General features: G+C 48.5%; 1 protein-coding gene across 1 annotated transcript; it reads right to left on the minus strand.

Annotated features, from left to right (window-relative positions):
* Window positions 1-1,408: 1,408 nt before the first annotated feature.
* On the minus strand, window positions 1,409-16,411 carry MTUS1 (microtubule associated tumor suppressor 1; the record flags this gene model as incomplete). The annotated part of the gene is made up of 8 exons (XM_010161477.1): window positions 1,409-1,803; window positions 2,613-2,710; window positions 3,877-3,993; window positions 6,419-6,514; window positions 6,618-6,691; window positions 7,604-7,709; window positions 8,245-8,459; window positions 16,345-16,411. Coding segments are annotated over 8 exons (990 nt in total), but the record flags the coding sequence as incomplete, so codon positions are not given.
* Between the last annotated feature and the right edge of the window lie 448 nt (window positions 16,412-16,859).

Raw genomic sequence — 16,859 nt, forward strand, 5'->3', positions numbered from 1 at the left:
ACAGGGAAACTCGGCAAACACCGTTTACCCTAGGGGTTAGCTGTGTGCTGGCTCCTGGCATCAGTTAACTCTACTCTAACAACGGCCCTGGAAGTGGTGCCGTCAAGCCCACGCTACCGCAGGCGCAGGGAGCATTCTGCAATACCGGCTTGACGTTGAACCTGCGCCTGGGAGGTGCAACACAGACATTAAACGGGTCTGCCCAAGGGCAGAGCGAGGCTGCCTGACTACCTTGCTGAAGGTGAAGCTCAGCACGTGCCATTTCCAGAAACGCTGACGCCCTCAGCCTCCAGTTCCAGCAGCCAGGACAGTCTTTTTCCCCCTGCTCTATAGCATCTCCGGTACAGGATCTTTTGTCAACTGAACTGGCAAAACGCCGATTTCCTGCGGTCTGAGGGGAAAAGTATGGCAGAATGAGCAAGGTAAACCCACAGCTACCACCTTCCCCCTCCTTCCTTGGGTGGATGCAGCCACCCCTGAGGAACCGTTATACAAACGCTAACGCTTAAAAAGGTGAAGTGTGTCACCAGCTACACTGGAATTCACAACTAACTTAGTTAAGAATGCACCTTCTGACAGCTATTGCATTTTTCTCTTTGGCTTTCAAACCTCCATCTAGCTTATCTTCCATCTAGCTTATTCTCAGCAGCCAGCCTCAGCAGTGGACATGCTGTTTTAGGGAAGTGATTCCTCTTCGCAGGGAAGGCGACAGCTCCAGGTTTCTAAACCTGCAACCCAGCCAGTAATGTCTCACCTTGAGGGCTGCCTTGGTTCCAACTACAGCCCTGGTGACTTGAAAGCCAAAGTAACCTGCAAAAAAAAATGTCTCCTCGTAAATGGCAGAGTCATGCATGGATATTACACCACAAATCCATGCAAATATGGCTGCAATCCAGTTTGGCTTTAAAATTAACTCAAAGTTGCATACTTGGGTCGGCCAGGATGCCGATGCATCTGTTGATGAAGCTTCTCATGCCCTTTTTTTTACTGACCTGAAGCCAGAAAGATGAAGGAAACTAACCTGTAGTGCTCGGGGCAGCTCCTCCCTCCCTCCCAGCCAAGGGTGCTCGTGGCTAACAGCACACCTACTGACACGGTTATCGAGGAAGTACATGTCCACGTGCAGTCTCCAGCTTTTATCCTTTATTCCGTACACAGCAAAGAAGGCAACGTTAGACACACGCAGGGTGTGTTACATCCATCCCATCCGCAGCACACGCACGCGCACACACACGCAGCCTTAAAAAACAAAGTGTCTGTGGTAACCTACTATAAAGGTGGTGATCTTTTTATCTCTAACCCCTGAGCTTTTTCTTACAGTTAGGTGAAAAGGCAACGAACAAGTCTCTCCTTGCTCTGTAAGTGCGTTGTGCAACAATGTCCGTAGAGGTCGCAAACGAGTCCTTTCGGGAGGAGCGACGGGACGTCTCACTCCCACGTTCTCAGTCTCCGCTCGCCACGTCTGCGCCAACTCGCTTCCAGTTCCGCCGAGCTGTCGGTCAGCTAACACAGCTCTTGCTGTCCAAGCAGGGATTGGGTCGGCAGGTGACACACGAAACGCAATCCCCGCTTTCTCTCACGAGATGTCATTTCGGTGACACCGAGGTACTAGAGAAGTTACCAGAATTCCGTGGGGACTGCAGAGGCACGGATGGAGAACTGGGGGACAGTTTCCTTGGGCTGCATAGGTCGCCGTTGTGCAACTTCCACAGGAGTTCTTCATTTTCCATGGACAGGCGCTTGTTCACTTTGGACTCCTTCTCTAGCGACTCCTGTAACACGGCTTGCTCCGTAGAAAGTTGCCTGCAAGGTAAGAGGTACACCAGGGTGCGTAACTGGGAGGCTGCAGCCTTCAGCTCATCCACTAAGCAAAGGTTTCCAGCTGCATAAACCCTGCCTGGCTTACAGCTCAACCACTTCCTTGAACGGAGGAATTTGCATGTTCTCACCCTTGACGGATTTAAACTGGTCGCTCGGAGAAAGCGCCACTAAGGAACATTCCTGAAGGCAGCAAAAGCATTTGGAGAGGGAGACTTGTCCTACTTCCAACGACAGATGCTTTCAAATGGCCACGCTGGAGCCTCTGGGCCTTGCTGCAGGCCCAGCACCGCACCGACCCTGTGTTTCTTGCGTTCCCTTCGCGCCGGAAGGGCTCACCCGCCCGCTGCGGCGGTGGCCGGAGGCTGGAGCACCTCGCACCCACTCGTTCAGGGTACGTACGGCTCCCACCGAGCACGCCGCGCTCTCTGCTGAGCTGACCTGGGGACAAAGGACCTAACTGCCGTGGTTGCAGGTAAAACCAGGTTCAGCTCACAAGCCAGGCCTACTTAAAGAGCCAGGCTATAGTACTTCTCAGTTGCTTTTTCTTCCCTGAATTACTGGTTTGGAGCACTGAAGAACACACTGAGCATTTACCCCCTTGTGATCTGTTTCCGCTTGTTCTTCCACACAGGAATGCACATGCACAAGGACACAAGCAGGGAAGAAGGGGTGTGTTCTTCTGCAGTGTACTACAAGACCCCCATCATATTTACACAGAGTTATATTTCTTGCCCCAGGAACACCTTCCCCTGGTTCGTAAGAGCATCTAAGAGCCCACAGCTATTTTTCACCTTGAAAGCTCCATGTGTTTGTCCATCCGAGCTTTTAATTCTTCATTTTCTTGCTGAACCTTCTTTAGCTTATCCATTAAGATCGTGTTGTTCTCCAGCTAAGAAAAACGAAAGGTGACAGTTAAAAATGGAGCCCAGACATGCACTCAGCAGGATACCGACTGACAGATCACAGCCCTTCACAGCCTGGAGCTTGCAGACCTTGTCATGGGACACGCAAAACCTGGAGTAACGCGAGAGCGACCTTCCACCACGGCTTCATATCCTGAACAGCCAAATGGATCCCACGTACCTTATCCTCGCTCATGCCAGCATTCTGCCACTTGTGCCTCTCGGATACCAACAAAGAGGGCTGGGTAAGGGATCTGCTAGTTAATCAGCACGTTCTAGTAACTTCTGCCAGCAACGGGCAGCAGCTGCAGAAGCTGTTGTGGACCAGACTGCCTAAATGCCATGCGAAGGTGACATGCAAGAGCTGCCCTGTGTGAACAGCTCCCCCTGTTGCCACTTCACTGCTGCAGGATGGTATTGGAAGGAAAACCAGTCCTTACATGGTTGGATGGTCCAAGGCCACCTATACTGTGGCCAACCTTTGTCAGAAAAGACATGGTTTTACTAGTGATTTACTAGGAATTGCAGACCAGGCCAACTTAGGACACTGTATGACACAACCACTGATGTGAATGTAACGCCTGTGTACCCAAACCTCTTTCTAAACTTCCACATTAAGATCTTGCTTAAGCCAGATCTTACAACAGTGTTCAAAGGCCCCACCCAGGAGGACCCCATCCTGCCACAGCAATTATACAAGTTCTGCCCCCAGATTTGCCTTTTCATATGGAATTATGCACAGATCTAGAGCAATTCCACACAGCTAAACAGGTGGCTTACAGGTGGCGGCTAAAATGTTTGACTTCAGCTAATCAACTCTAGATAAAAGCACTTATTCCATTTCACATTAGATCCCTTCTTGTTTGATTAGGATTATTCCTCTGCTAATGTTTTCCTGACAGTGCAATCCATAATACTCAAACGAGGCAGGTAAAGAATCTTTGGGGGTTGGGGGAGAAAAGGGAAATTGGAAGACAGTCCCAGATAACCCTCTACCAACTCAGCAGTAGTTTATGCAAACCTGTAGTTGTCTTAAAAGGTTAAAAGGTCGTTGGCAGCATCTTCCCCCTCCTTACATTGCAGCCCGATGTGCATTATTGGAACGGGACTCGGAGCCACGGTCCAAACCTGCCAGACCCCAAGGAACACTCACCAGTTTTTCCATCTTCATGAGCTTTATATCCTGATGATGGAGTTTCTCATTCTTGATCTCCAGCACCGCTTTCAAACTTTCCAGCTCCTGTTCCAGATACATGATCTGCGGGTTTTTCTGAAAGATGTCCACAGAGTTTGCTTAGCACCCTGAATTTCAGGCACAATTTAAGTGTTTCTCTGCTATTTAGAAAGAGCAAAAAAATCAACATGGTACCGACTGCTACTTGTTCTAAGTGAGATCAAGTCCAACAGTTTTGAATTAAACAAAGCAGATCTGCTCCCGCTTCTTCCTGCGGTGCTGCCTGTCCGCGCCCGTAGGGGGGCAGCTGCAGCTTTCCTCAGAAGCCGCTCAGAAACCACTGCCTGCCCACACGCGAAAAACCCGCGAAGCAAAGGCAGGAACCAAAGCTGTCACAGCAAAACGTGTTTGGCAGGAGCGCCCAAAGGCTGCCTTGAAGGCCAGGAGTTCCAAGAGTAATTCCGTATTACTCATAACCCATCCCAAGAGGTAATCAGAGTAAACATTTGAAGAGTTTTCAGATGCTGGAGCACCAGAAATTTAAAGCTACCGACTTGACTGTAGCTGACTGTCCCCGTTTTGAGTCTGAAGGTTCATAAGCAGAAATCAAAGATTTTCATTTTTACGTTCTGCGTCAAGGCTAGCAGTGCAAGCGAACACAAAGTTCCTGTTCCTGTACACCTGTGACTTACCCACTGTACAGAAAGTTAGCACTCTCCTGATTTTCCCTGTTTTTCCAGAAGGTGGAGGGACATGCAGGAGGGGGACAGGGCAGGGTCTGGTCTCCTCAAGGACCTGATTCCTAGCGTAAGGAACCACTAAACACTGCATGGCACAACACATTCTGTGCATTTCCAATGCAGAGTCACAGGCAAAAATAAGAAGCAAAGCAAGCCCGAGTCCTAGTCCGGGTGGAACGCAAACAGAAACCAGTGACTGTTGTGTAACTAAGTTTGTTTCTTTAAAAGCAAACAGAACGTGGCTTAGCCCGTCTGGGTACGAATACTGCCATACCGCGTTGAGGAACAGCTTCGCTGCCGCGTGGAAGCCTCAGAAGTGGCGGGCAGTGCCTGCCGTTCTGTGGGCATAGTCCCACGAGGAGACAGCCAGTACATTCCACAAGGGCCTCATGGCCTTCACGTTCCATTCTCCTGCCTGATTTTAAGGACTGGGGTGATGACACTTGTTGAATTTCTGCTCCTGAACAGAAGGCCGGGTGAGGGCGAGGTGGGCTGTGCTGCCTCAGAGGAGACGGCTGACAATTTGAACTTCATTCCTCTCTTTTCAGGATCACTCTTCCTGCTAACTCCTAGATTCCAAGCAAAGCCACAAAACTTTAAATGCAGCTTACGGGCACTTGGCTATTAGTCCTTTAAATTAAACCGCTTCTGAGCGTGCCTGTGTAACTGAGCTCCAGCTCCCATGGGCAGTGTGCAGCACGTTCTCTCTCTCCACAGCACCCTACTGTGGTTGCAGATTTGTCTTGTGGCAGCTCTGTCCTGCCACTAGAATAAGCAGCAGGAGAAAAAAATAAATTAAATTCCAGTGAAAACTAGGGCAACTTCTACTAGAAGCATCTTGAGTTTTTAAGCATGGAATTTCTCTTTGTTGGATAAGCAATACTGTTGGTATTCCAGTTATTTCCAGGTAAGCAGAAAGATAAGCACAGAACCACAGAATGGTTTGGGGTGGAAGGGACCTGAAAGATCATCTAGTTCCACCCCCCCTGCCATGGGCAGGGACACCTTCCACTAGACCAGGTTGCTCAAAGCCTCATCCAGCCTGGCCTTGAACACTTCCAGGGAGGGGGCATCCACAGCTTCTCTGGGCAACCTGTTCCAGTGCCTCACCACCCTCTCTGGGAAGAATTTCTTCCTGATACCTAATCTAAACCTCCCTGATTTCAATTTGTACCCATTACCCCTTGTCCTATCACTACAGGCCCTTGTAAAAAGTCCTCTCCCAGCACCCTTGTAGGCCCCCTTCAGATACTGGGAAGAACTTCTTCCTGATATCCAAAGTTGGTGTCTAACCCTCCTGGTGCATGAAAAACCTCCCTAAGAGCATGTTTCTAATGCAGGACCATCACAGGTAACTTGGGAAGAAAGGCAGGATAAAAAAGTTGTTTATCCGAAGGACCAGCACACAGCAAGTGTCAGTTACCGTTAAAATAAACGAACTGGAGGCTTGGGTACCAGAAGCGAGTTCCACGGGAGCGACGTGAGCCCACACTGCTGACCGTGCTGTAAGAACTTCTGTCTGTCTAGCACAGGGCTGTGGTACAGCCTTTGCGTGCAGGCAGGTCCTCTACCGTAGGCTGTAATTTACACCATTGTGCGAGTTCACCGGCCTCTCAGATTTGTAACGGTGAGGTTAATGCACGTAACGTCGTAGCGGCTGAGAAAAACGTCCGCTGTTGAGCCATTTACGTACGATGTTAACGGGCACGGGAGCCCCCTCAGGCTCGACTGCAACCCTTCGTATTACACGGCAGAAGTTACTTTTGAAAATAAAGACTTACCAGATTGGCTTTTTCTTTGGCTATTTGTTTTTGCTCTTCTAATTTCAACTTCTCGCTCAGAGAGTCGTTTTCACATCTCAGCTCCATGATTTTTTTCTGAAGTTGAGATAGGGTATAGTTAGGCCAAGAATTCAACACACATCTCCAAACTGCCTCTTCAGGCTTTAGACAGCTGTAATGACCCCAACCCTTGACAAACCTCTAGCAATCCCTGCTTCTCTTTAAAGGAATCTTCAAGCAGCTTCCTTTCAGACTCATGGGCACTCTTGAGCTCTGCAAGAAACAGGTTTTGCAGATTTTGCATACCGTGTTAAGACATGACAATTCTCTCCGAAAAGCAACGGCGTGAAGAGCCCGCCAGCACACACGCAGAGAGGCAGTGACAACATGGAGAGAACTGATTCATCATCTGCTGATCCCAGACGTGTGCAAAGTGTCACATTTACAGCTGCTTGCAACGAATGGGTGAACTGAGCACAGGTGCCACACCTGACAAGAGCCCAGTTTCTGATGGGAAACACAGCAAAAAAAAATCCAATCATCTCTTTCAGCAGCTTCTGGAGAAGTGCCTGTTTCCCCCTCCAGAGATGCCACGCAGAGGAGCCTGCTCGTCACAGTGGAAAGGTCACCAGTTTTAGTGACACCAGAGCGTCACCGGAAGCTTGGCTGTCAGGTGGCATCAGAGGGACGATGGCAGTCACCATCGCTGAAATCAACTTGCTGCAGTGCCACTCAAACCTGAGCACACTCACCGCCCCCTCCCTGAGAAACCACCCTTCCTTTGCCCCAGTGTACCCTGAACAGCCTTGAGTATTGCTCAACGGTCCCCTGTCAGTCTGGAAAGCACACAACCCTACTTATCCTCAGTTTCACTCCGGAGGTGCTCCTTATGGGACTCAGGGGGTGGGGGCAATGACTCATTAACTTGAGATTTTGAGGGCAGGCTGCAATCCAGACATCTTTTACTGGAGGAAAAGGTCATCTCCTCTCCTAAACTCTTCTACAAGTTTCATTCAACAACAACGGGATCACAGCTACTTCTGTAGGCCAAGTGACACTTGTTCAGCCAGGGTTTTTCAAAGCCAGCTGACCGCCAAGACCAATGAAGTCAACTTACGGGCGAAAGAGCTCAAGTATTTTTGTTAGTGACGAAATACAGTATGGACTGGAATACAAAGTACTTGCCTGAAAAAGAGGATTCATGCTCCTTCTTCAGCTCTTCCACTTTTTCTGAGTGGCTGTTTTCAAGTTCCAACTTGTAGTTTTCATGTGTGATAGTCAAGTTGTCCACCTGCAACATGACAACGTGATTTTTTTTTCGCCCTTACACATATCAACATAACCCTTGTTTCAAGTATTGCTCCAATGGCTTTATGCAGTCAGTGGAGTACGTTTTGAAGGGCCCCGGAACAGACGGTCACAGGAGAAGCTACGCCACACACAACATTTAGTAGATGCGAACGATGCCCCACAGTTTGCCACCACACGGACAGATGATGGATGCATCTGTCGCAGGCATGGAGTGCTCGCAAAGGGAGGCCACAGGCCGGGTGTGTTTCCTGGATCTTAAAACTCAAGCTGCCTCCAGCATCCAGTGGAGCTCTAGACGCCAGCCAAGTCTGCAGAACAAAGGAGTCTCCACCATGTTTGAACACAAGCTTCAGATCTGTGCAGCTTAGCATAGTGGCATTTCTGTAGTTGCAGCGAAGTGGAGTTCGGCATTCGATAACATAACTGCATTATCAGCAAGCCCCCAGCTGCTCCGAAGGCTCGTTTGTAGCAGAAAGCAACGACCAGAGAACATGCCCACTTCAAACGTCACAAACCTGCTCCTGGAGCTGCGCTTTGTACTTCTCAGCTTCTTCAATGCAGATGCTTTGGAGTTTCTCACATTCGGCAGTGTAGAACTGCTTCAGCCGCTCCTCCTGCTCAGCCAAGTCGCTCTGATGTTGCTGGTTCAACTTCTGCAAAAACCCTTCATAAGCAGCTTGCAGTTCATTCCTGTCCCTCTCCAGTTTCTCACAGGCCGCAGAGGTGGTAACTGAAGATGACAACAGGACAAAGAAAAAAGCAACTGGATCAAGCTCAGTGCCAATTTCCCCCTCTTCACCGCAAGACAGCGATCACGCTGCACAGCAACCGTTACACAACGACGGATCTAACTTACTGGTGGAGTAAGTGCCACCTCCAAGGACACACACAAGAAAGCTTTGCAGAAATAATTAATTCAGTGTTTCTTATGCTGAGAATTAATCAAATTTAGTTAAGCCAGGAACCCATACAGAAAGCACCAGCATGACAGTTTGTCGTGACAGAGAAGAATGAATGTCTCAAGAGGGACACTGGAGTGCTCCAATGAAAACATTAATTGGATTTGCTACTTCCCCTAATTCGATCCCGTTTCAGTAGCGTATCTGTCAGAGCACTTTTTGATATATAAACCACTTAAGCTAAATTTGAAAGTCTCGATATCCTAAAGACCATCCACTCACGGCGTTACTCAGGCTGAGACACAGAGCAGAGAAGCAATTCCACATGGACCACCGATGCAGAACCGCCAGCCTGAAGCGCACTGCTAACACGCATACGCCCGAGACATTTGAACCGGCAACATACACAACAGTCTGAGGCAGAAAGTGCAGCGTATGAACAGAGATAAATGCTCTTTCCTTTACCACAGGTCAGCTGACTGCCCAGCTTTATCTCCCTGTGTTCACAGCTGACTGAAAGGCAAACCAGGAGTCGGCAACCTGCACTTTTGAGTCTGAAATTTCACCTTCCCAACTCCAGCCATCCGGACCCGAGCAGGAGTCGTCATTTCCTACTGTTAACACGACTGGAGCAACCACCTCCCCCCGCTCCAGCTGCGCCCAAAGCCTGGGAGCAGGTGAGACAGGACCTAACACAAGTGCGTGCTCACTGTCCCCGAGAACACTGCTTCTACACAGACCCTAGTGCTTTGGCTTAAGGTGAGTTAGTCAGGTAAGCGTCTGCTTCAGAGAAAAGTCAACCGCAGCGTTAAGGTTGACTCGAATACGGAGAAGCCTTGCAGACACACGCTTTATCAGAGCTTGGCACACTGCCCAAACAGCGTAAATATAAAAACTGTGTAAAAGCAGGGAAGAGCCAAGGATTTTTGTACAGGCGGTGCAGGAAGTACCCACCACAGCTCTGCCTGAGCCTTGAGATATGTAAGTGACAATACCTTCCCCGAGGGGTTCCAGGCTCGGCTCTAGCGAGACCCGCCTGCCCCGGCACAGTGCCTCAGGTTACCCACGTGTCCCATTCCCTTTTCACTACGGCTTGTCAGGAGCAAGGGGGTAACTCGGTGGGTGATCCCTGCGCTCGCTCAAGGAAACGGTCAAGGCATCTTGGCCCTGCTGCTGTCGCTGGAAACCCGCGGCTGAGCTAGGGAAGCGTGAAAGCGAGCTGTGCCACACGGAAGTCCATCTGCACGCGTGCCTGAGGTTTACCAGCTGCCTTGGCTCCCGCACTAGGTCCATGTGGAAGATCTGCTGAGGAGGACAGAGTTAAGCCAGGCTGTTCATCCCATGACTGGCAACGCGACAATTAAGGGCTCAACTGGAACGTACCACAACGTTCTCGGCAGTCCGAACCGATTTCACAGTTTTCTATACCACTACCAAGAAAGATTTTTATTTCCCTAGCTTTATTCCTTCCACAAACATCCATTATAACTGCTCCCTTTGGAAAAAAATATGGAAAAACTAGCATTCACGCTTCCATCACATCACACTGGCGTTAACGTCACCGCATATTTATCCCCGTACTGTCACGTTTTTGGGGGAAGAAGCATCATCACAGGTAGGGGACCCTATTTTATTACAGAAAGAAGCAGGCAGTGAGCCAAACGGAGACATTACACAGCCAACCGTGCAGAACGGACCTGACCCTACAGCAGAGTAAGAGGGGTATAGTGCTGAGGCCGGCAACTCGCACGCCTCATTTGAAATAACTCTAGCAACATGCTTCCAATGATCCACTTCCTTGAAAAGCAAGAGAGGAAGAAGCCAGCACCCCATTCTTTACTTGTAAGGCCAGAGCCATTTGTTGGCCTCTGTTTAGCTGAAAGAACATGCTGCCTATCATTGCCTTATCTTGAAGTGTCAGCATGCAGAGCTTCAGATGATGCAAAACACCTCAGAAAAAAGGCAAAGAGCAAACCACACCTTCGTCACAGAAAACAGACACCCCAGTTCTCGCTTGGCCAGCCTGCAGTTCGGATTTATGAGAAGGCTAATGTTACAAAGGCAAACAAAGACTTTTAAAACTCGCCTTGGCAGCTGAAGGCTGCGTTACCTTGAAGGTAACATCTGGCTTCTGCAGAGCTGGAGGCTGCAATGCTTCCCTGCACATCACCAGCCTGACCTGAATCCTTGCCATCCAGAGAAGGAGCAGAACGGCCACACCACCAGCCAGCTCCCAGCATCCTGGTAGGGCAAGGGACTGCATGTGTCAAGCTTCAGCAAAAGCGTCAACTGACGACCTGCCAGTTTGAAACTATGGGAAGTCCTGTAAATGAAGATTTGTCCCCACACTCGAGATTCCAGTGTCTGCAGCAAGTATTTCGCAGAGCCCTGTCCATCTCCAGGCTGAATCATGTATTTTATGACTGTACACTGCCTTGTTTTAAGAAAGGGACAACTCGCCATGGAAAAAAAGCAACAAATTCCTCAGTTTGGCCACTCATGTACTGCAAAGGGTTGCTGAAAAACTCCTGACTACCCAAATTTGATGGTTACTCGAGTTTTCTCATTGAACTGGCGCTTAATTTTGAAGAAAAAGTTTGGAACTGGAACCTGTGTTCTTCCAGTAGCACACACCAAGTCTCTATTTTGACTTCTCATCCACTGCACAGACACCTGAAGGGCACGATTCCGAGCTTTTGTACGCGGCTACCGGGCTTCCCTTTCCCTTCCTAAAGCGCTTCCCTCCGCCACTCTACATCTGCATTACGCCGCACGTTGTAACAGACCACAGACCTTCAGCAAGAAAAAAACGGGAGACAAATGGCCCGACAGCAGCTGGGAGAAAAATCAAGCCATACCAATGAAAACACGCACCGTCCCTTAACTGATCAATCTCATCACCAGTTTTAAGCTTTAAGGCTAGAGCATACAGAATGGGTACTTGGCAGCCAGAATAAAGATTTACGACTTTATTCAGATAGCGGAACCATTAATATTTTCCCCCACATGGTTGTCCCAGCCTCTTCCCCCCCATCATACAACACTGTCTCTCCCTGTAGGTTGTGCTTTAACCCCAGTAGTCAGCAACCAAGCAGCACAGAGCCGCTCGCTCCCCTCCCCTCTCCCCCAGCATGACATCTTAAGGCATGAAACGTCCCTTTGGTTGGTCTGAGTCAGCTGTCCTGGCTGTGTCCCCTGCCAGCCTCTCATAGAGAGGAAGGTGGGAGAACGGCTAGTATGAGAAACAGAAACAGTCCTGGGCTTAGTGTAAACATTGCTTGGCAACAACTAAAACCAGGGTGTTATCAACATTCTGCTCAGCACAAACCCAAAACATGGCCCCAGACTACCTACTGTGAAGAGAATTAACTCTATCCCAGCCCAAACCAGCACACTATTATTACAACAGGGAGCAAGATTAATCTGTGTGTTTAGGGTTCTTAGCAACTGCTCATTATAAATAAAGAGCCTGGTTCTTTTGGGAAAAACCATGACCTCTGGAAATCACACAGAGTTTGAGACTGGGTAGCAGCATAACTTCACGTCAGAAATGCTGGTTTTGACATGTAAAACAGACGTTCATCTGTAACAGTTAACGACAGCCACTTGCATCATGGCTATTTCACTGCAAAGCTTTACCTGTGCCAGAACCATAAAATAAATGCCTGCAAAAGCAGCGTGGAGACGCAGGCACGTGGCAACTCCCTGCAGTACGCCCAATGGCAGCAGATCCAAACCACATGAGCAGTAGAACCAGCTGGAGAGAACTACAAAAGTTGCCTTAGTATCCCCATGAAACCTATTTCCGTAGAAGTAGCCAAGAGATAAGACTTCACAATTGTGCAGTACCTCTTTCTTTCAAAATCTAGCTTTTTCTCAAGCTAATTGTAAAACAATTCATCATCCAATTCAGCCCTTATGGCTAAACTGCTTACGTAAGAACGGTTTTCCACACACGTTCCCCTAGAAGTCACTATACCAGAGCACTAGGAAGAGAAAACATAATGGATTGATTTTTTTTTTCAATCCTGAATTAAAATTGTTTAGAAACAGACAGTTTTACAAAGATAATTTTTAAGTCACTCGCTGGTCTGGTTATGATTTATGAAAAGCCATTAGACTGATGTTTTGCAACAGAGGTCACTCAGACAGTAGAGTAGCAGCATTTTAGTAGATGGGGGGCATGTGAAGAAGGGATAATTATGAGAAAACATCAAGTATTTCACATGGTGGTGTGTCACGGTGCGTAACACTACTGCTCTAACTTTGTATTTCACATCTGTACGTTCCACTGCTCAGTCAGTAGAGACAAAGGGTCATTTCCTTCTTCATACAACTGTTATCTAATAATCAATTCATGGTTTTGGCAGATACCCAATATTGGAAATTCTTCTACCCAAACATACTTTCAAGTTTATGACCAAGTTTCTCTCAGTGTAACCTCTAACACGAGACTAACGGCCCAGGACATTAAGCCACGTTTCATGCTTTTTGTTCTTGGGCAAGCTGACCCAAGGCAGGCGCACCGAACAAGCGTGCTGTAAGCTACACTGAACGGGGCAGGGATGAATCCGTATGGGAAGGAAGTTCCCACCTTTTAGTGCTGCAGACACTCCAGGATCAGCAGGCAGGCAAGCATACGAGTCGTGGCAAGTTAGGCCCTGCCCCAAATAACTGGTAGAAATCTCCACCTACTATCGAGTACTGTTAAGGATCACCAAAACCTGAAAACCAAAGGACACTCACCCCATCTGTCTGTAAAACACAACAGCCTTTACCTTAACCTCCCAAACATTTAAAGGTCATTTACTAATCTAAAATAGCACGAAGGTAGTTGGAAGAAAAGGCAGTTTATCCACTGCAGTGCAGCACGTGGAACAGGGAGAGAGGGATCAGGCGTTTCCTGGCTGCAGAGGACACCCGCGAGCCTCTCCCACCCACCGGCAAAGGCTCATGAACGGCAGTTCCCGAAGGGCAGAGGCGGCACGGGCCTGCACCTGCCGTCCTGTAGCAGGACTGAGCTGGATCGCGTCCACCACGGCTGCCAAGAGGCTCCGAAACAATTTGGAACGCAGTTAATTTAGAGGAGTAGTTTCGTGCCTCTCAGGAGATGCTCAGCTCTTGCAATATCTACTTAAGTAATTAAACAGGTAACTAGAAGTAATTTACACACACCAGCTTGCAGCTTATTAAGAAGGGAAACAGGTGATGAAGAGGAAATCCGTGCCTGGTCCAGGCTCCCAAAACCAAGGCGTTCACATTCAAACCACAGAAATCTAGTCTTTGTTCTGGGGATTTTAAGGAAACCAACCCGACTGTTAATGAACTTGAGCTCCTCTGGAAAAGCCCACCCCCAAGCACATTATCATTGCTAATCCTGGCACTCTTTCATCCAGCCGCCCGGAGCAGAAAGCCGTGTCTGGTAACCGTCCTCCCCACGTCCTGCGCAGCCCAGGCTGCCGAAGACAGGTTCTGGGATTGTAACGCCTGCTTAAACCACTGAACAAAAAGGTATTTTTGGTAGGTAAGGGTCACAGAATAACCCAGCAAAAGGCACACTGTGACTGCCAACCCACTGGGTTTGCAAGGTAAATCAAGTCGCTTGGGAGCGCACCGTGTCTGGTAACCGTCCTCCCCACGTCCTGCGCAGCCCAGGCTGCCGAAGACAGGTTCTGGGATTGTAACGCCTGCTTAAACCACTGAACAAAAAGGTATTTTTGGTAGGTAAGGGTCACAGAATAACCCAGCAAAAGGCACACTGTGACTGCCAACCCACTGGGTTTGCAAGGTAAATCAAGTCGCTTGGGAGCGCACACAAACTTCAAAGCTGGAAACTGAGGAGTCCAACAAACCAACATGCACAAACAACACAGCAGCTGGGACTCCCCAAAAGATGTCCCCACGGCCACAGGAAGATTCACATGTAACTTTCTGAGCCAATCTGTGCCTAGCTCATACCGTGCATCAGGTGTCGCGGTGCTTTCGTCCAAACAGCCTGTGGGAATCCTACCTTCAGCTACATCCATTTAACAGTGGCAACAGAAAGCTGATTAGCAGGTGGGTATTTAAATGGATTATTTTCAGCTAAATCTACTGTTACCAGATTGCTTTTTCTCACACCTCATCAACAAATGAGGTCTGGCAGGCCTAATCTATTTATTCAACTTTAAAAATAATAAATTTAATAGCTAGATAGACTTGAAGACCTGTATTGTTTTCCATTTCTGTGATTAATCCAGCAAAGCTCCATCAAGCCCAGCTGTACCTGGAGTTCTTTCCGGCTATCAACCTACGGAACGGCGTATTCTTGCAGTGGGAGTCCCCCACATGAGCTCGGCAGGCTGTTAATCACAGCGGGAACACAGCAAGTTCACGGGAAGCTCATTTAAGAGTGAGGCACCCTTACAAAGGTCTAAGCTGTCAAAATCAAAAAACCAAACCACTCCCACTACCCTAAGAAGCGGTAATAGGCAAATTGCCGTCTAGCTTCGGTCTGCCCATCTGAGCTGAACTTCCCCCTTCCTGACAAGGGACGAGCACAGCACCTAGGTTGACAAAGGGAAAAATAAACGCTGAAGACACTACAGATTCCTCAGTGTCTTTGGTGCTCTCGTCTGTCTATTGAGGCTGGAAGGCTTTTTCTCCCCATTCACATTGGCAATTTTATGCAGCGTCAAATGCAGCTCCCAGAAAGCTTCATTTTAACATAACCCTCTAAACTGGACAGCAGTCATAGTGACAGCTGGGGAAGCTGTGCTCTGGGGGGGGGCAGGGGAGACCCCTCCCCACCACGCTTCCAATGGAGCAGTTACCAGGGGATGCCCGCTTTATTATAGAGAGCTGAAAAATAAATCTGAACGCTAAGTGCCCTGCCTGCGTGTAGCAAGACCTACATTCTCACTCAGGTTTGGCTGAGACAAAACTCAACCTCTAAAGCGTGTGAGAACAAGCATTTCCAACTTTTCAGTAGTCAGTGATGTATCCTGAAACTGCTCCACACACATTACTTCTGCTTTCAAAGCTTTTTTTTTTCCTTCTTCTAGAGGGGCTTCATCGTAACTGAAGTGCACTTCTACAAAATGCTAACTCTCGCTTTCAAGTGCACTCCACAAGATGATTCTGCTTTCAGTTCAAATAAATTATGTGATGTGACCATTGAATGCCGTTAAACCAAGCTTCAAAGTTGGCAAAACCAGCCCCTGCACATTATAGCTCAGTCACATTATAGCTGTCCACTAGGATGAGTTCAAAGGTTTAATCTCATTAGCCTGATAGCATTTCCTCCCGTTAATTTCACACTCATTCACCTACAAGCTGCGAAGGCAAAACGCAGATTTTGCAGTGTATTTTCCAGGTATATGGATTTTTTTTTTCCCAGGAAGTCTCTAGAAGACAGCAGACAACTAAGGTAGGGATCAAACAGAAGCATATATACTGTCAGGCACCCTCCCATTTTTAAGGAAGCGAGTGCTCTGGTCATCACACACATGTTTTTGCGAGGAGGCCCTGCTAGGTGCAGTCAGATCAGTGCCAGGAATTCAGTGAACCTGGGGTCACGCTGTCAGTGCTCCAGAGAAATGCAGTGATTGAAGCATCCGAGCAGAATTCAGCCAGGGAATTAAATGACTGCCATTACAATACCAGGGCATCTGTCTCCCCGCAGATCTGTTCTGCTGCGTTACAGTGCTCATGAAGAATACAAAAACGAATTCTTACCTAGCTCTCCTCGAAGGTTGAGCAGTTCTTGAGATAACTGTTTACGCTGCTTCAGCGCTTCCTCCCTCTGCAGAGAAAAGAAAACCACAAACCCAAGCGTTCGGTTACAAGAGGTCTGAGCAGGGCACCCTCCGATAATCGACTTACATGTGTTCGGCAGGAAAAGAAGAGGCACGAGCAAGAAGCCAAGATATGAATCATTTAGGATAACAGTTCTGCTGTTACAAAATACACAGATGTTCTTCTGTTGTTAAGGAAGTTATGCTTTAAAACAAAGAATAGCTGTTTTTCCAGGATAACGCTGCAATCAAAATCCTACTCTGCGGCAGTTAATTGTGTGTTTTACGATGGGTGTAGCACCCCAAGCCTGCAGAGCAAACGGACCCGCAGCTGTCAAGGACACAAAGGTCTGGGACACGACAGGCGCGTGCATTAAGTGTTTATCGTCAGCTTCCTCCAGCCCCAGCCCCAAACTTTGCCGCGCGCCCCGTGCTGCGCGCGGGGACAGTTGGACA

Source organism: Eurypyga helias, unplaced genomic scaffold (assembly GCF_000690775.1).
Source record: "Eurypyga helias isolate BGI_N326 unplaced genomic scaffold, ASM69077v1 scaffold9071, whole genome shotgun sequence".
Lineage (NCBI taxonomy): Eukaryota > Metazoa > Chordata > Aves > Eurypygiformes > Eurypygidae > Eurypyga > Eurypyga helias.